Source organism: Oncorhynchus gorbuscha, unplaced genomic scaffold (assembly GCF_021184085.1).
Source record: "Oncorhynchus gorbuscha isolate QuinsamMale2020 ecotype Even-year unplaced genomic scaffold, OgorEven_v1.0 Un_scaffold_6761, whole genome shotgun sequence".
NCBI classification, from domain to species: Eukaryota; Metazoa; Chordata; class Actinopteri; order Salmoniformes; family Salmonidae; genus Oncorhynchus; species Oncorhynchus gorbuscha.
The window spans coordinates 1-19881 of NW_025750285.1; the positions used below are offsets into that span (position 1 = coordinate 1).

General features: G+C 50.0%; 1 protein-coding gene across 1 annotated transcript; it reads right to left on the bottom strand.

The window, feature by feature from the left end:
- Positions 1-1310: 1310 nt before the first annotated feature.
- LOC124029544 (exocyst complex component 6-like) lies at positions 1311-18091 on the bottom strand (the record flags this gene model as incomplete). The annotated part of the gene is made up of 5 exons (XM_046341220.1): positions 18069-18091; positions 5726-5890; positions 2460-2531; positions 1954-2118; positions 1311-1420 (listed from the first exon to the last, which is right to left on the bottom strand). Coding segments are annotated over exons 1-5 (515 nt in total), but the record flags the coding sequence as incomplete, so codon positions are not given.
- Between the last annotated feature and the right edge of the window lie 1790 nt (positions 18092-19881).

Below are 19881 nucleotides of genomic sequence, written 5' to 3' on the forward strand. Positions count from 1 at the left end.
GACTCTCAGTTATTAACCGCTGTACTAGGGACCCTAGAGGGAACACACTCCCAGTTATTAACTCCTGTACTAGGGACCCTAGAGAGGGAACAGACTCCCAGTTATTAACTCCTGTACTAGGGACCCTAGAGAGGGAACAGCCAGGCTCTGACTCCCAGTTATTAAACCCTGTACTAGGGACCCTAGTCAGGGAACAGACTCCCAGTTATTAACCCTGTACTAGGGACCCTAGTGAGGGACCAGACTCCCAGTTATTAACCCTGTACTAGGGACCCTAGAGAGGGAACAGACTCCCAGTTATTAACCCTGTACTAGGGACCCTAGTGAGGGAACAGCCAGGCTCTGACTCCCAGTTATTAACCCTGTACTAGGGACCCTAGTGAGGGAACAGACTCCCAGTTATTAAACCCTGTACTAGCGACCCTAGTGAGGGAACAGCCAGGCTCTGACTCCCAGTTATTAACCCCTGTACTAGGGACCCTAGTGAGGGAACAGCCAGGCTCTGACTCCCAGTTATTAACCCCCTGTACTAGGGACCCTAGTGAGGGAACAGACTCCCAGTTATTAAACCCTGTACTAGCGACCCTAGTGAGGGAACAGCCAGGCTCTGACTCCCAGTTATTAAACCCTGTACTAGGGACCCTAGTGAGGGAACAGCCAGGCTCTGACTCCCAGTTATTAACCCCCTGTACTAGGGACCCTAGTGAGGGAACAGACTCCCAGTTATTAACCCCTGTACTAGGGACCCTAGTGAGGGAACAGACTCCCAGTTATTAACCCCTGTACTAGGGACCCTAGTGAGGGAAGACTCCCAGTTATTAACCCCTGTACTAGGGACCCTAGTGAGGGAACAGACTCCCAGTTATTAACCCTGTACTAGGGACCCTAGTGAGGGAAGACTCCCAGTTATTAACCCCTGTACTAGGGACCCTAAAGTGAGGGACCAGCCAGGCTGACAGCTGAAGGTCAACACTCAACACCTGTTACAGATATTACATCATCTGACCCAGATAACAGTCGGATGAGAAAGGTGTTGACCAGCCAGACAAACCCTTAGCATGCTAGTGTAAATAACAAACTGTACCGCACTGACATTTGCAAACCCACTAAGCAAATAGCACACAACAAGACTTTAAGACTGACCCACAGTATTAAATACAACCGCTTTATACGGTGTCCCTATCGGCAACCACTTCCCTACATAGTGCACTACTTTTACACCGAAGCCCAATGGACTCTGGTCAAAAGTAGTGCACGACACAGGAAATAGGTAGTGATTTGAGAAGCAGCCGGTGATCCGACTGACTCACCTGCGATGCAGTGACTCGGAGAACTTCAGACTGGCATAGATGAACTCTTTGACCTGAACGTAGATCTGAGGCACAGACTGAGACATCGGTAGCTTCTTTGGAAAGTCTTGCTGTTGGGGCGACAACAAATACAACCCAGGTTATTTAACCCCTAGGACCTCTATAAGGAGCATATAGACTGTTGACTTTACAACCCAGGTTATTTAACTGAAGCCCCTAGGACCTCTATAAAGAGCATATAGACTGTTGACTTTATAACCCAGGTTATTTAACCCCCAGGACCTCATAAGGAGCATAGACTGTTGACTTACAACCCAGGTTATTTAACCCCTAGGACCTCTATAAGGATATATAGACTGTTGACTTTACAACCCAGGTTATTTAACCCTAGACCCTATAAGGAGCATATAGACAGTTGACTTTTACAACCCAGGTTATTTAACCCCTAGGACCTCATAAGGAGCATATAGACAGTTGACTTTACAAACCCAGGTTATTTAACCCCTAGACCTCTATATATATAGACAGTTGACATTCCCATCGCATCTTGATGTCGTGAAGTTAGTCCGTTTTACAATAAAGGGTGCTGAATGAATGACAAACCTTTTTCAATTTCTGCTGCCGTGAAGGGGAATCTACTAACGACAGACTTGTACTCTTCTTCAGTGCCCACGGGGATAGGGCTGTAGTTGTCCAGTTCAAAGACTCCTCCTGAAACCAGAGCCCATTTCTTCAGCAGCGTTTCATTGTACTGGTCTCTGATCTCAAACAGCAGGTCAAACAGTCTGTTCACTGGGTAGCCATAACCCTGGAGAGAGAGAGGGAGGTTACAAACCAGAGGCATCACAATCTGCTCCACTGGTTAATGACCAAACTGCTTGGGTATTGGATCAGGATCCCCCATTAGCTGTTGTGAAAGCAGCAGCTACTCTTCCTGGGGTCCACGCAGAACACAGAACACAGGACATGGAACACAGAACACAGGACATGGAAACAGAACAGAACACAGAACACGGAACGGAACACAGAACATGACATAATACAGAACATTAACAGACAACAACAGCTGCTTCACTCATACCTTATAAGAGCTCTAGGTTTAATTCATACTATCTTATCACCCAGTCTGAAGAGCTGGACAAGACTCACCTGTAATGTGTCTGCAAATATGACAATGAGGTTCTTCAGCTGCAGCACCAGGTCAGGATCGCTGCAGTACGACTGGAAAAGAAGACAGGGGGTGGAAGTCCGTCACAATCAAAGGGAAAAGGAAAGTGTTACTCCCAGCCTTCTGGGTGAGGTAAGGGGTTTATCTAGAAACCTTAAGTGTCAGGGATGGTAGGGTTTATCTAGAAACCTTGGTGTTAAGAATGGTAAGGGTTTATCTAGAAGCCTTGGTGTCAGGAATGGTAAGGGTTTATCTAGAAACCTTGGTGTTAGGAATGGTAAGGGTTTAGTGTCTCCTGACCCCTCCTGTCTCAGCCTCCAGTATTTATGCTGCAGTAGTTTGTGTCGGGGGGCTAGGGTCAGTTTGTTATATCTGGAGTACTTCTCCTGTCCTATTCGGTGTCCTGTGTGAATCTAAGTGTGCGTTCTCTAATTCTCTCCTTCTCTCTTTCTTTCTCTCTCTCGGAGGACCTGAGCCCTAGGACCATGCCCCAGGACTACCTGACATGATGACTCCTTGCTGTCCCCAGTCCACCTGGCCATGCTGCTGCTCCAGTTTCAACTGGCCTGGGCCCTAGGACCATGTCCCAGGACTACCTGACATGATGACTCCTTGCTGTCCCCAGTCCACCTGGCCATGCTGCTGCTCCAGTTTCAACTGTTCTGCCTTACTATTATTCAACCATGCTGGTCATTTATGAACATTTGAACATCTTGGCCATGTTCTGTTATAATCTCTACCCGGCACAGCCAGAAGAGGACTGGCCACCCCACATAGCCTGGTTCCTCTCTAGGTTTCTTCCTAGGTTTTGGCCTTTCTAGGGAGTTTTTCCTAGCCACCGTGCTTTTACACCTGCATTGTTTGCTGTTTGGGGTTTTAGGCTGGGTTTCTGTACAGCACTTTGAGATATCAGCTGATGTACGAAGGGCTATATAAATAAATTTGATTTGATTTGATTTATCTAGAAACCTTGGTGTTAGGAATGGTAAGGGTTTATCTAGAAATCTTGGTGTTAGGAATGGTAAGGGCTTATCTAGAAGCCTTGGTGTTAGGAATGGTAAGGGTTTATCTAGAAGCCTTGGTGTTAGGAATGATAAGTGGTATCTAGAAGCCTTGGTGTTAGGAATGATAAGTGGTATCTAGGCCCTTGTTCCTGGCAGGCCCTCCCAGTGAGCAGCATTGAGCAGGGCTCCACTGGTCTAATGAAGACCTCAGGGCATTGCAGCCCGATGGGGACAGACTGGCCCCATGGAGACAGACTGGCCCCATGGAGACAGACTGGCCTCATGGAGACAGACTGGCCTCATGGAGACAGACTGGCCTCATGGAGACAGACTGGCCTCATGGAGACAGACTGGCCTCATGGGGACAGACTGCCCTCATGGGGACAGACTGGCCTCATGGAGACAGATTGGCCTCATGGAGACAGATTGGCCTCATGGGGACAGATTGATGGGGACAGACTGGCCTCATGGGGACAGATTGGCCTCATGGGGACAGATTGGCCTCATGGGGACAGATTGATGGGGACAGACTGGCCTCATGGGGACAGATTGGCCTCATGGGGACAGATTGATGGGGACAGACTGGCCTCATGGGGACAGATTGGCCTCATGGGGACAGATTGATGGGGACAGACTGGCCTCATGGAGACAGACTGGCCTCATGGGGACAGATTGATGGGGACAGACTGGCCTCATGGGGACAGACTGGCCTCATGGGGACAGACTGGAACAAGAACGGCAGTTGAACTAGTGTGACTATGGTAACAGGGCTGTGAGCTCAGAGGTGTGGAGAAAGAGGCATCAGGGGCGGTTGGACATCAGCCAGGGATGATGGTGGTGATATCCCAGGGATGAGGGTGGTGATATCCCAGGGATGAGGGTGGTGATATCCCAGGGATGAGGGTGGTGTTATCCCAGGGATGATGGTGGTGATATCCCAGGGATGATGGTGGTGATATCCCAGGGATGATGGTGGTGATATCCCAGGGATGAGGGTGGTGATATCCCAGGGATGAAGGTGGTGATATCCCAGGAATGAAGGTGGTGATATCCCAGGGATGATGGTGGTGATATCCCAGGGATGATGGTGGTGATATCCCAGGGATGAGGGTGGTGATATCCCAGGGATGAGGGTGGTGATATCCCAGGGATGATGGTGGTGATATCCCAGGGATGAGGGTGGTGATATCCCAGGGATGAGGGTGGTGATATCCCAGGGATGATGGTGGTGATATCCCAAGGATGAGGGTGGTGATATCCCAAGGATGAGGGTGGTGATATCCCAGGGATGAGGGTGGTGATATCCCAGGGATGAGGGTGGTGATATCCCAGGGATGAGGGTGGTGATATCCCAGGGATGAGGGTGGTGATATCCCAGGGATGATGGTGGTGATATCCCAGGGATGATGGTGGTGATATCCCAGGGATGATGGTGGTGATATCCCAGGGATGAGGGTGGTGATATCCCAGGGATGATGGTGGTGATATCCCAGGGATGATGGTGGTGATATCCCAGGGATGAAGGTGGTGATATCCCAGGGGTGATGCTACCCTGGTCCTCTCCCACTAAGAGACTTTAGCCCCCTGCTAGGGTTAGTGTGACTGCTACCCTGGTCCTCTCCCACTGATAACAGGCTTTAGCCCCCTGCTAGGACACTTTCAATGGTAAAAAGACACAGGGCTGAGCACTCCATGACCCCACAGACCTTGTCGAGCCAGGACACTCACTCCCCCTCACGTATAATATAATAATAATAATAATATATGCCATTTAGCAGACGCTTTTATCCAAAGCGACTTACAGTCATGTGTGCATACATTCTACGTAAGGGTGATCCCGGGGATCGAACCCACTACCCTGGCGTTACAAGCGCCATGCTCTACCAACTGAGCTACAGAAGGACCACACGTCCAGGGGTGTGTGTGTGTACTCACAGAGTGTGGTTGTGTGTGTGTGTGTGTGTACTCACAGAGTGTGGTTGTGTATTTAGTGTGTGTGTGTGTGTGTGTGTGTGTGTGTGTGTGTGTGTGTGTGTGTGTGTGTGTGTGTGTGTGTGTGTGTGTGTGTGTGTGTGTGTGTGTGTGTGTGTGTGTGTGTGTGTGTGTGTGTGTGTGTGTGTGTGTGTACTCACAGAGTGTGTGTGTGTGTGTACTCACAGAGTGTGGTTGTGTATTTAGTGTGTGTGTGTGTGTACTCACAGAGTGTGTGTGTGTGTACTCACAGAGTGTGTGTGTGTACTCACAGAGTGTGTGCGGAGCACGGCAGTGATCTTAGACAGGGCCATGTTCCACAGTTCCTCAGTAAAGGCTCTGGTTAACAGTCCCTGTGTGGAGTGCAGAACGTGGTCCTCCACCAGGAAGAAGCCTACGATCTGATTGAAGTAGCGCCGGTAACCCTCCACGGTCTCCTGCTGGACCAGGAAACAACATTATAGACAGAGGAGGGGAACTACTGACCAGGAAACAACATTATAGACAGAGGAGGGGAACTACTGACCAGGAAACAACATTATAGACAGAGGAGGGGAACTACTGACCAGGAAACAACATTATAGACAGAGGAGGGGAACTACTGACCAGGAAACAACATTATAGACAGAGGAGGGGAACTACTGACCAGGAAACAACATTATAGACAGAGGAGGGGAACTACTGATCAGGGAACAACATTATAGACAGAGGAGGGGAACTACTGATCAGGGAACAAGAGGAGGGGAACATTAGAGACAGAGGAGGGGAACAGAGGAGGAGGGGAACAGATAGAGGAGGGGAACAGACAGGAGGGGAACAGATAGAGGAGGGGAACAGATAGAGGAGGGGAACAGATAGAGGAGGGGAACAGATAGAGGAGGGGAACAGATAGAGGAGGGGAACAGATAGAGAGGGAAACAGACAGAGAGGGGAACAGATAGAGAGGGGAACAGATAGAGAGGGAAACAGACAGAGAGGGGAACAGATAGAGAGGGGAACAGATAGAGAGGGGAACAGATAGAGAGGGGAACAGATAGAGAGGGGAACAGATAGAGGGGAACAGATAGACAGGGGAACAGATAGAGAGGGGAACCCTCCTCACCATGTTAGACTGGGGAACAGATAGAGAGGGGAACAGATAGAGAGGGGAACAGATAGAGGAGGGGAACAGATAGAGAGGGGAACAGAGGGATGTAGAAGAGAAAGAATGAAGGGCGGGTTGTGTCCCTCCTCACCATGTTAGACTGGGGAACAGATAGAGAAGGGGACAGATAGAGAGGGGAACAGATAGAGGGGAACAGATAGAGAGGGGAACCCTCCTCACCATGTTAGACTGGGGAACAGATAGAGAGGGGAACAGATAGAGAGGGGAACAGATAGAGGGGAACAGATAGAGAGGGGAACAGATAGAGAGGGGAACAGATAGAGAGGGGAACAGATAGAGAGGGGAACAGATAGAGAGGGGAACAGATAGAGAGGGGAACAGATAGAGAGGGGAACAGATAGAGAGGGGAACAGATAGAGAGGGGAACAGATAGAGAGGGGAACAGATAGAGAGGGGAACAGATAGAGAGGGGAACATATAGAGAGGGGAAAAGATAGAGAGGGGAACAGATAGAGAGGGGAACAGATAGAGAGGGGAACAGATAGAGAGGGGAACAGGGAGAGGGTCACAGAGTGAGAGGGTCACAGAGAAAGAGGGGAACAGATAGAGAGGGGAACAGATAGAGAGGGGAACAGATAGAGAGGGGAACAGATAGAGAGGGGAACAGATAGAGAGGGGAACAGATAGAGAGGGGAACAGATAGAGAGGGGAACCCTCCTCACCATGTTAGACTGGGGAACAGATAGAGAGGGGAACAGATAGAGAGGGGAACAGATAGAGAGGGGAACAGATAGAGAGGGGAACCCTCCTCACCATGTTAGACTGGGGAACAGATAGAGAGGGGAACAGATAGAGGGGAACAGATAGAGAGGGGAACAGATAGAGGGGAACAGATAGAGAGGGGAACAGATAGAGAGGGGAACAGATAGAGAGGGGAACCCTCCTCACCATGTTAGACTGGGGAACAGATAGAGAGGGGAACAGATAGAGGGGAACAGATAGAGAGGGGAACAGATAGAGAGGGGAACCCTCCTCACCATGTTAGACTGGGGAACAGATAGAAAGGGGAACAGATAGAAAGGGGAACAGATAGAGAGGGGAACAGATAGAAAGGGGAACAGATAGAGAGGGGAACAGATAGAAAGGGGAACAGATAGAGAGGGGAACAGATAGAGAGGGGAACAGATAGAGAGGGGAACAGAGGGATGTAGAAGAGAAAGAATGAAGGGCTGGTTGTGTCCCTCCTCACCATGTTAGACTGGGGAACAGATAGAGAAGGGGACAGATAGAGAGGGGAACAGATAGAGAGGGGAACAGATAGAGAGGGGAACAGATAGAGAGGGGAACATAGAGAGGGGAACAGACAGAGAGGGGAACAGACAGAGAGGGGAACCCTCCTCACCATGTTAGACTGGGGAACAGATAGAGAGGGGAACAGATAGAGAGGGGAACAGATAGAGAGGGGAACATATAGAGAGGGGAACCCTCCTCACCATGTTAGACTGGGGAACAGATAGAGAGGGGAACAGATAGAGAGGGGAACAGATAGAGGAGGGGAACAGATAGAGAGGGGAACAGATAGAGAGGGGAACATATAGAGAGGGAACCCTCCTCACCATGTTAGACTGGGGAACAGATAGAGAGGGGAACAGATAGAGAGGGGAACAGATAGAGAGGGGAACAGATAGAGAGGGGAACAGATAGAGAGGGGAACAGATAGAGAGGGGAACAGATAGAGAGGGGAACCCTCCTCACCATGTTAGACTGGGGAACAGATAGAGAGGGGAACAGATAGAGAGGGGAACAGATAGAGAGGGGAACAGATAGAGAGGGGAACCCTCCTCACCATGTTAGACTGGGGAACAGATAGAAAGGGGAACAGATAGAAAGGGGAACAGATAGAGAGGGGAACAGATAGAGAGGGGAACCCTCCTCACCATGTTAGACTGGGGAACAGATAGAGAAGGGGACAGATAGAGAGGGGAACAGATAGAGAGGGGAACAGATAGAGAGGGGAACAGATAGAGAGGGGAACAGATAGAGAGGGGAACCCTCCTCACCATGTTAGACTGGGGAACAGATAGAGAGGGGAACAGATAGAGAGGGGAACATATAGAGAGGGGAACCCTCCTCACCATGTTAGACTGGGGAACAGATAGAGAGGGGAACAGATAGAGAGGGGAACCCTCCTCACCATGTTAGACTGGGGAACAGATAGAGAGGGGAACAGATAGAGAGGGGAACAGATAGAGAGGGGAACAGATAGAGAGGGGAACAGATAGAGAGGGGAACAGATAGAGAGTGGAACAGATAGAGAGGGGAACCCTCCTCACCATGTTAGACTGGGGAACAGATAGAGAGGGGAACAGATAGAGAGGGGAACAGATAGAGAGGGGAACCCTCCTCACCATGTTAGACTGGGGAACAGATAGAGAGGGGAACAGATAGAGAGGGGAACAGATAGAGAGGGGAACAGATAGAGAGGGGAACCCTCCTCACCATGTTAGACTGGGGAACAGATAGAGAGGGGAACAGATAGAGAGGGGAACAGATAGAGAGGGGAACAGATAGAGAGGGGAACATATAGAGAGGGGAACAGATAGAGAGGGGAACCCTCCTCACCATGTTAGACTGGGGAACAGATGGGGAACAGATAGAGAGGGAACAGATAGAGAGGGAACAGATAGAGAGGGGAACCCTCCTCACCATGTTAGACTGGGGAACAGATAGAAAGGGGAACAGATAGAGAGGGGAACAGATAGAGAGGGGAACCCTCCTCACCATGTTAGACTGGGGAACAGATAGAGAGGGGAACCCTCCTCACCATGTTAGACTGGGGAACAGATAGAGAGGGGAACAGATAGAGAGGGGAACAAATAGAGAGGGGAACAGATAGAGAGGGGAACAGATAGAGAGGGGAACAGATAGAGGGGAACAGATAGAGAGGGGAACAGATAGAGGGGAACAGATAGAGAGGGAACAGATAGAGAGGGGAACAGATAGAGAGGGGAACAGATAGAGAGGGGAACAGATAGAGAGGGGAACAGATAGAGAGGGGAACAGATAGAGAGGGGAACAGATAGAGAGGGGAACAGATAGAGGGGAAGAGAGAGAGGGGAACAGATAGAGAGGGAACGATAGAGAGGGAACAGATAGAGAGGGAACAGATAGAGAGGGGAACCCTCCTCACCATGTTAGACTGGGGAACAGATAGAGAGGGGAACAGATGGGGAACAGATAGAGAGGGGAACCCTCCTCACCATGTTAGACTGGGGAACAGATAGAGAGGGGAACAGATAGAGGGGAACAGATAGAGAGGGGAACAGATAGAGAGGGGAACAGATAGAGAGGGGAACAGATAGAGAGGGGAACAGATAGAGAGGGAACCCTCCTCACCATGTTAGACTGGGGAACAGATAGAAAGGGGAACAGATAGAGAGGGGAACAGATAGAGAGGGGAACAGATAGAGAGGGGAACCCTCCTCACCATGTTAGACTGGGGAACAGATAGAAAGGGGAACAGATAGAAAGGGGAACAGGGGAACAGATAGAAAGGGGAACAGATAGAAAGGGGAACAGATAGAGAGGGAACAGATAGAAAGGGGAACAGATGGGAACAGATAGAGAGGGGAACAGAGGGATGTAGAAGAGAAAGAATGAAGGGCTGGTTGTGTCCCTCCTCACCATGTTAGACTGGGGAACAGATAGAGAAGGGGACAGATAGGGGAACAGATAGAGAGAGGGAACAGATAGAGAGGGGAACAGATAGAGAGGGGAACAGATAGAGGGGAACATAGAGGGGAACAGATAGAGAGGGGAACAGATAGAGAGGGGAACCCTCCTCACCATGTTAGACTGGGGAACAGATAGAGAGGGGAACAGATAGAGAGGGAACAGATAGAGAGGGGAACATATAGAGAGGGGAACCCTCCTCACCATGTTAGACTGGGGAACAGATAGAGAGGGGAACAGATAGAGGGGAACAGATAGAGGAGGGGAACCTCCTCACCATGTTAGACTGGGGAACAGATAGAAAGGGGAACAGATAGAGAGGGGAACAGATAGGGAACATATAGAGAGGGGAACAGATAGAGAGGGGAACAGATAGAGAGGGGAACAGATCACCATGGGAACTGGGGAACAGATAGAGAGGGGAACAGGGGAACAGATAGAGAGGGAACATATAGAGGGGAACAGATAGAGAGGGAACCCTCCTCACCATGTTAGACTGGGGAACAGATAGAGAGGGGAACAGATAGAGAGGGGAACAGATAGAGGGGAACAGATAGAGGGGAACAGATAGAGAGGGGAACAGATAGAGGGGAACAGATAGAGAGGGGAACAGATAGAGAGGGGAACAGATAGAGAGGGGAACAGATAGAGAGGGGAACAGATAGAGAGGGGAACAGATAGAGAGGGGAGAGAGGGAACAGATAGAGAGGGAACAGATAGAGGGGAACAGATAGAGAAGGGAAAAGATAGAGGGGAACAGATAGAGAGGGAACAGATAGAGAGGGGAACAGATAGAGAGGGGAACCCTCCTCACCATGTTAGACTGGGGAACAGATAGAGAGGGAACAGATAGAGAGGGGAACCCTCCTCACCATGTTAGACTGGGGAACAGATAGAGAGGGGAACAGATAGAGAGGGGAACAGATAGAGAGGGGAACAGATAGAGGGGAACCCTCCTCACCATGTTAGACTGGGGAACAGATAGAAAGGGGAACAGATAGAGAGGGGAACAGATAGAGAGGGGAACAGATAGAGAGGGGAACCCTCCTCACCATGTTAGACTGGGGAACAGATAGAAAGGGGAACAGATAGAAAGGGGAACAGATAGAGAGGGGAACAGATAGAGAGGGGAACAGATAGAGAGGGGAACAGAGGGATGTAGAAGAGAAAGAATGAAGGGCTGGTTGTGTCCCTCCTCACCATGTTAGACTGGGGAACAGATAGAGAAGGGGACAGATAGAGAGGGGAACAGATAGAGAGGGGAACAGATAGAGAGGGGAACAGATAGAGAGGGGAACAGATAGAGAGGGGAACCCTCCTCACCATGTTAGACTGGGGAACAGATAGAGAGGGGAACAGATAGAGAGGGGAACAGATAGAGGGGAACAGATAGACAGGGGAACAGATAGAGAGGGGAACAGATAGAGAGGGAACAGATAGAGAGGGGAACCCTCCTCACCATGTTAGACTGGGGAACAGATAGAGAGGGGAACAGATAGAGAGGGGAACAGATAGAGAGGGGAACAGATAGAGAGGGGAACAGATAGAGAGGGGAACCCTCCTCACCATGTTAGACTGGGGAACAGATAGAAAGGGGAACAGATAGAAAGGGGAACAGATAGAGAGGGGAACAGATAGAAAGGGGAACAGATAGAGAGGGGAACAGATAGAGAGGGGAACAGATAGAGAGGGGAACAGAGGGATGTAGAAGAGAAAGAATGAAGGGCTGGTTGTGTCCCTCCTCACCATGTTAGACTGGGGAACAGATAGAGAAGGGGACAGATAGAGAGGGGAACAGATAGAGGGGAACATATAGAGAGGGAACAGATAGAGGGGAACAGATAGAGAGGGGAACCCTCCTCACCATGTTAGACTGGGGAACAGATAGAGGGGAACAGATAGAGAGGGAACAGACCCTCCTCACCATGTTAGACTGGGGAACAGATAGAGAGGGGAACAGATAGAGAGGGGAACCCTCCTCACCATGTTAGACTGGGGAACAGATAGAGAGGGGAACAGATAGAGAGGGGAACAGATAGAGAGGGGAACAGATAGAGAGGGGAACATATAGAGAGTGGAACAGATAGAGAGGGGAACCCTCCTCACCATGTTAGACTGGGGAACAGATAGAGAGGGGAACAGATAGAGAGGGGAACAGATAGAGAGGGGAACCCTCCTCACCATGTTAGACTGGGGAACAGATAGAGAGGGGAACAGATAGAGAGGGGAACAGATAGAGAGGGGAACAGATAGAGAGGGGAACCCTCCTCACCATGTTAGACTGGGGAACAGATAGAGAGGGAACAGATAGAGAGGGAACAGATAGAGAGGGGAACAGATAGAGAGGGGAACATATAGAGAGGGGAACAGAAGGGGAACCCTCCTCACCATGTTAGACTGGGGGAACAGATGGGGAACAGATAGAGAGGGGAACAGATAGAGAGGGGAACCCTCCTCACCATGTTAGACTGGGGAACAGATAGAAAGGGGAACAGATAGAGAGGGGAACAGATAGAGAGGGGAACCCTCCTCACCATGTTAGACTGGGGAACAGATAGAGAGGGGAACCCTCCTCACCATGTTAGACTGGGGAACAGATAGAGAGGGGAACAGATAGAGAGGGGAACAGATAGAGAGGGGAACCCTCCTCACCATGTTAGACTGGGGAACAGATAGAGAGGGGAACCCTCCTCACCATGTTAGACTGGGGAACAGATAGAGAGGGGAACAGATAGAGAGGGGAACAGATAGAGAGGGGAACAGATAGAACAGATAGAGAGGGAACAGAAACAGATAGAGGGAACAGAGAGGGAACAGATAGAGAGGGGAACCCTAGAGAGGGAACAGTTAGAGGGAACAGATAGAGAGGGGAACAGATAGAGAGGGGAACCCTCCTCACCATGTTAGAGAACAGATGGGGAACAGATAGAGAGGGGAACCCTCCTCACCATGTTAGACAGGGGAACAGATAGAGAGGGAACAGATAGAGGGGAACAGATAGAGAGGGGAACAGATAGAGAGGGGAACAGATAGAGAGGGGAACAGATAGAGAGGGGAACCCTCCTCACCATGTTAGACTGGGGAACAGATAGAAAGGGGAACAGATAGAGAGGGGAACAGATAGAGAGGGGAACAGATAGAGAGGGGACCATCCTCACCATGTTAGACTGGGGAACAGATAGAAAGGGGAACAGATAGAAAGGGGAACAGATAGAAAGGGGAACAGATAGAGAGGGGAACAGATAGAGAGGGGAACAGATAGAGAGGGGAACAGAGGGATGTAGAAGAGAAAGAATGAAGGGCTGGGTGTCCCTCCTCACCATGTTAGACTGGGGAACAGATAGAGAAGGGGACAGATAGAGAGGGAACAGATAGAGGGGAACAGATAGAGAGAGGGAACAGATAGACTGGGAACAGATAGGGAACATAGAGGGGAACAGATAGAGAGGGGAACAGATAGAGAGGGAACCCTCCTCACCATGTTAGACTGGGGAACAGATAGAGAGGGGAACATATAGAGAGGGGAACCCTCCTCACCATGTTAGACTGGGGAACAGATAGAGAGGGGAACAGATAGAGAGGGGAACAGATAGAGGAGGGGAACAGATAGAGAGGGGAACAGATAGAGAGGGGAACAGATAGAGAGGGGAACAGATAGAGAGGGGAACAGATAGAGAGGGGAACCCTCCTCACCATGTTAGACTGGGGAACAGATAGAGAGGGGAACAGATAGAGGGGAACAGATAGAGAGGGGAACAGATAGAGAGGGGAACCCTCCTCACCATGTTAGACTGGGGAACAGATAGAAAGGGGAACAGATAGAGAGGGGAACAGATAGAGAGGGGAACAGATAGAGAGGGGAACAGATAGAGAGGGGAACAGATAGAGAGGGGAACAGATAGAGAGGGGAACAGATAGAGAGGGGAACAGAGGGATGTAGAAGAGAAAGAATGAAGGGTTGGTTGTGTCCCTCCTCACCATGTTAGACTGGGGAACAGATAGAGAAGGGGACAGATAGAGAGGGGAACAGATAGAGAGGGGAACATATAGAGAGGGGAACAGATAGAGAGGGGAACAGATAGAGAGGGGAACAGATAGAGAGGGGAACATATAGAGAGGGGAACAGATAGAGAGGGGAACAGATAGAGAGGGGAACAGATAGAGAGGGGAACCCTCCTCACCATGTTAGACTGGGGAACAGATAGAGAGGGGAACAGATAGAGAGGGGAACATATAGAGAGGGGAACCTCACCATGTTAGACTGGGGAACAGATAGAGAGGGGAACAGATAGAGAGGGAACCCTCCTCACCATGTTAGACTGGGGAACAGATAGAGAGGGGACCCTCCTCACAGACTGGGGAACAGATAGAGAGGGGAACAGATAGAGGGGAACCTCCTCACCATGTTAGACTGGGGAACAGATAGAGAGGGGAACAGATAGAGAGGGAACAGATAGAGAGGGGAACCCTCCTCACCATGTTAGACTGGGGAACAGATAGAGAGGGGAACAGATAGAGAGGGGAACAGATAGAGAGGGAACAGATAGAGAGGGGAACAGATAGAGAGGGGAACCCTCCTCACCATGTTAGACTGGGGAACAGATAGAGAGGGGAACAGATAGAGAGGGGAACAGATAGAGGGGAACCCTCCTCACCATGTTAGAGGGGAACAGATAGAAAGGGGAACAGATAGAGAGGGGAACAGATAGAGAGGGGAACCCTCCTCACCATGTTAGACTGGGGAACAGATAGAGAGGGGAACAGACTGGGGAACAGATAGGGGAACCCTCCTCACCATGTTAGAGGGGAACAGATAGAGAGGGGAACAGATAGAGAGGGGAACAGATAGACAGGGGAACAGATAGACAGGGGAACAGATAGAGAGGGAACCCTCCTCACCATGTTAGACTGGGGAACAGATAGAGAGGGGAACCCTCCTCACCATGATAGACTGGGGAACAGATAGAGAGGGGACCCTCCTCACCATGTGAGATGGGGAACAGATAGAGGGGAACAGATAGAGAGGGGAACAGATAGAGAGGGGAACCCTCCTCACCATGTTAGACTGGGGAACAGATAGAGAGGGGAACAGATGAGGGGAACAGATAGAGAGGGGAACAGATAGAGAGGGGAACCCTCCTCACCATGTTAGACTGGGGAACAGATAGAGAGGGGAACCCTCCTCACCATGTTAGACTGGGGAACAGATAGAGAGGGGAACAGATAGAGAGGGGAACCCTCCTCACCATGTTAGACTGGGGAACAGATAGAGAGGGAACAGATAGAGAGGGGAACAGATAGAGAGGGGAACAGATAGAGAGGGGAACAGATAGAGAGGAAACCATGTTAGACTGGGGAACAGATAGAGAGGGGAACAGATAGAGACCCTCCTCACCATGTTAGACTGGGGAACAGAGGGGAACCCTCCTCACCATGTTAGAGGGAACAGATGGGGAACAGATAGAGAGGGAACAGATAGACAGGGGAACAGATAGACAGGGGAACAGGGGAACCTCCTCACCATGTTAGACTGGGGAACAGATAGAGAGGGAAACAGATGGGGAAGAGAGAGGGAACCCTCACCATGTTAGACTGGGGAACAGATAGAGAGGGGAACAGATAGAGAGGGGAACAGATAGAGGGGAACCCTCCTCACCATGTTAGACTGGGGAACAGATAGAGAGGGGAACAGAGAGAGGGGACATATAGAGAGGGGAACAGATAGAGAGGGGAACCCTCCTCACCATGTTAGACTGGGGAACAGATAGAGAGGGAACAGATAGGGGAACAGATAGAGGGGAACCCTCCTCACCATGTTAGACTGGGGAACAGATAGAAAGGGGAACAGATAGAGAGGGGAACAGATAGAGAGGGGAACCCTCCTCACCATGTTAGACTGGGGAACAGATAGAGAGGGGAACCCTCCTCACCATGTTAGACTGGGGAACAGATAGAGAGGGGAACAGATAGAGAGGGGAACAGATAGACAGGGGAACAGATAGACAGGGGAACAGATAGAGAGGGGAACCCTCCTCACCATGTTAGACTGGGGAACAGATAGAGAGGGGAACCCTCCTCACCATGTTAGACTGGGGAACAGATAGAGAGGGGAACCCTCCTCACCATGTTAGACTGGGGAACAGATAGAGAGGGGAACAGATAGAGAGGGGAACAGATAGAGAGGGGAACCCTCCTCACCATGTTAGACTGGGGAACAGATAGAGAGGGGAACAGATAGAGAGGGGAACAGATAGAGAGGGGAACCCTCCTCACCATGTTACTGGGGAACAGATAGAGGGGAACAGATAGAGACTGGGGAACAGGGGGAACAGATAGAGAGGGGAACCCTCCTCACCATATAGAGACTGGGGAACAGATAGAACAGAGGGGAACAGATAGAGAGGGGAACAGATAGAGAGGGGAACAGATAGAGGGGAACCTCCTCACCATGTTAGACTGGGGAACAGATAGAGAGGGGAACAGGAGAGGGGACCCTCCTCAGGGGAACATGTTAGACTGGGGAACAGATAGAGAGGGGAACCTCCTCACCATGTTAGACTGGGGAACAGATAGAGAGGGGAACAGATAGAGGGGAACAGATAGACAGGGAACAGATAGACAGGGAACAGATAGAGGGGAACCCTCCTCACCATGTTAGACTGGGGAACAGATAGAGAGGGAACCCTCCTCACCATGTTAGACTGGGGAACAGATAGAGAGGGGAACCCTCCTCACCATGTTAGACTGGGGAACAGATAGAGAGGGGAACAGATAGAGAGGGGAACAGATAGAGAGGGGAACCCTCCTCACCATGTTAGACTGGGGAACAGATAGAGAGGGAACAGATAGAGGGGAACAGATAGGGAACAGATAGGGGAACAGAGGGGAACCCTCCTCACCATGTTAGACTGGGGAACAGATAGAGAGGGGAACCCTCCTCACCATGTTAGACTGGGGAACAGATAGAGAGGGGAACAGATAGAGAGGGGAACCCTCCTCACCATGTTAGACTGGGGAACAGATAGAGAGGGGAACAGATAGAGAGGGGAACAGATAGAGAGGGGAACAGATAGAGAGGGGAACAGATAGAGGGGAACCCTCCTCACCATGTTAGACTGGGGAACAGATAGAGAGGGGAACAGATAGAGAGGGGAACCCTCCTCACCATGTTAGACTGGGGAACAGATAGAGAGGGGAACCCTCCTCACCATGTTAGACTGGGGAACAGATAGAGAGGGGAACAGATAGAGAGGGGAACAGATAGACATGGGAACAGATAGACAGGGGAACAGATAGAGAGGGGAACCCTCCTCACCATGTTAGACTGGGGAACAGATAGAGAGGGGAACCCTCCTCACCATGTTAGACTGGGGAACAGATAGAGAGGGGAACCCTCCTCACCATGTTAGACTGGGGAACAGATGTAGGGGGGAACAGATAGAGAGGGGAACAGATAGAGAGGGGAACCCTCCTCACCATGTTAGACTGGGGAACAGATAGAGAGGGGAACAGATAGAGAGGGGAACAGATAGAGGGGAACAGATAGAGAGGGAACCCTCCTCACCATGTTAGACTGGGGAACAGATAGAGAGAAATGGGACTGACCTCACCATGTTAGACTGGGGAACAGATAGAGAGGGGAACAGATAGAGAGGGGAACCCTCCTCACCATGTTAGACTGGGGAACAGATAGAGAGGGGAACAGATAGAGAGGGGAACAGATAGAGAGGGGAACAGATAGAGATGGGGAACAGATAGAGAGGGGAACCCTCACTGACCATGTTAGACTGGGGCTGCAGCACCAGACTGTTTTTTCCTCTGTTTCCTGTAGTAGTTCTCAAAGTCTCTCTGTCACCCTGGAAACACAGAACAACGAGCCAGATGGTTCACCCCATGTAGAAATGTGAAGCATCCGGTTTGCATTTCCACTCACTACCAAATATGGTGATGACAGGAAGTCCAGTGGCCGGCAGTAAAATGGGAGAGAGTTGCTGACATTCGGCAAATTGTCATTGGTGAAACATTTAATCTACATAGAGTTCTCTGTTCCCTCTCTATTGTCATTGGTGAAACAGTTAATCTACATAGAGTTCTCTGTTCCCTCTCTATTGTCATTGGTGAAACAGTTAATCTACATAGAGTTCTCTGTTCCCTCTCTATAATCTGTTACGACCAGAGGGGACCGTTCAGGATCAGTGAAATGCTGACTGACCTCACAGTGAAATGGTGACTGACCTCACGGTGAAATGGTGACTGACCTCACAGTGAAATGGTGACTGACCTCACAGTGAAATGGTGACTGACCTCACAGTGAAATGGTGACTGACCTCACAGTGAAATGGTGACTGACCTCACAGTGAAATGGTGACTGACCTCACAGTGAAATGGTGACTGACCTCACAGTGAAATGGTGACTGACCTCACAGTGAAATGGTGACTGACCTCACAGTGAAATGGTGACTGACCTCACAGTGAAATGGTGACTGACCTCACAGTGAAATGGTGACTGACCAGCCCTTAACCAACAGGTGTAGACCTCACAGTGAAATGGTGACTGACCAGCCCTTAACCAACAGGTGTAGACCTCACAGTGAAATGCAGACTGACCAGCCCTTAACCAACAGGTGTAGACCTCACAGTGAAATGGTGACTGACCAGCCCTTAACCAACAGGTGTAGACCTCACAGTGAAATGGTGACTGACCTCACAGTGAAATGGTGACTGACCAGCCCTTAACCAACAGGTGTAGACCTCACAGTGAAATGCAGACTGACCAGCCCTTAACCAACAGGTGTAGACCTCACAGTGAAATGGTGACTGACCAGCCCTTAACCAACTGGTGTAGACCTCACAGTGAAATGGTGACTGACCTCACAGTGAAATGGTGACTGACCAGCCCTTAACCAACAGGTGTAGACTTCACAGTGAAATGGTGACTGACCTCACAGTGAAATGGTGACTGACCTCACAGTGAAATGGTGACTGACCTCACAGTGAAATGGTGACTGACCTCACAGTGAAATGGTGACTGACCTCACAGTGAAATGGTGACTGACCTCACAGTGAAATGGTGACTGACCTCACAGTGAAATGGTGACTGACCTCACAGTGAAATGGTGACTGACCTCACAGTGAAATGGTGACTGACCTCACAGTGAAATGGTGACTGACCTCACAGTGAAATGGTGAAAAGTGAAAAACTCCAGTAAAATAAAGGGGTCCGTATCCTTAAAGGCTTCTTAGAGTTACGACTCATGAGACTAAAGTACGGTTTAGTATTTAATTGTAACTTTAACATTACATTCTTTGATGCACCTGGCTTAAGCTACCTGAAGCTTTCTTAACCACAGTTATATCGGCAGACACAGGAAATAGCTACGGATAGCGGGAAGCAAACCCCCGTCTTGAGTCAATACTGCCATCTATTGGTAAACACAAATACAGCAGGTTACTGAAGGTCCTATATCAGGAATAGGGAGCCGATTGGATGGCACGTTAAGGACCAGTAAATAGTGTACATACCAGAACGGTGTAGATGTGGAGACATCTGTACACAGGAGAGAAGTCTACCAGGTCCTGGGCTGTTAATAC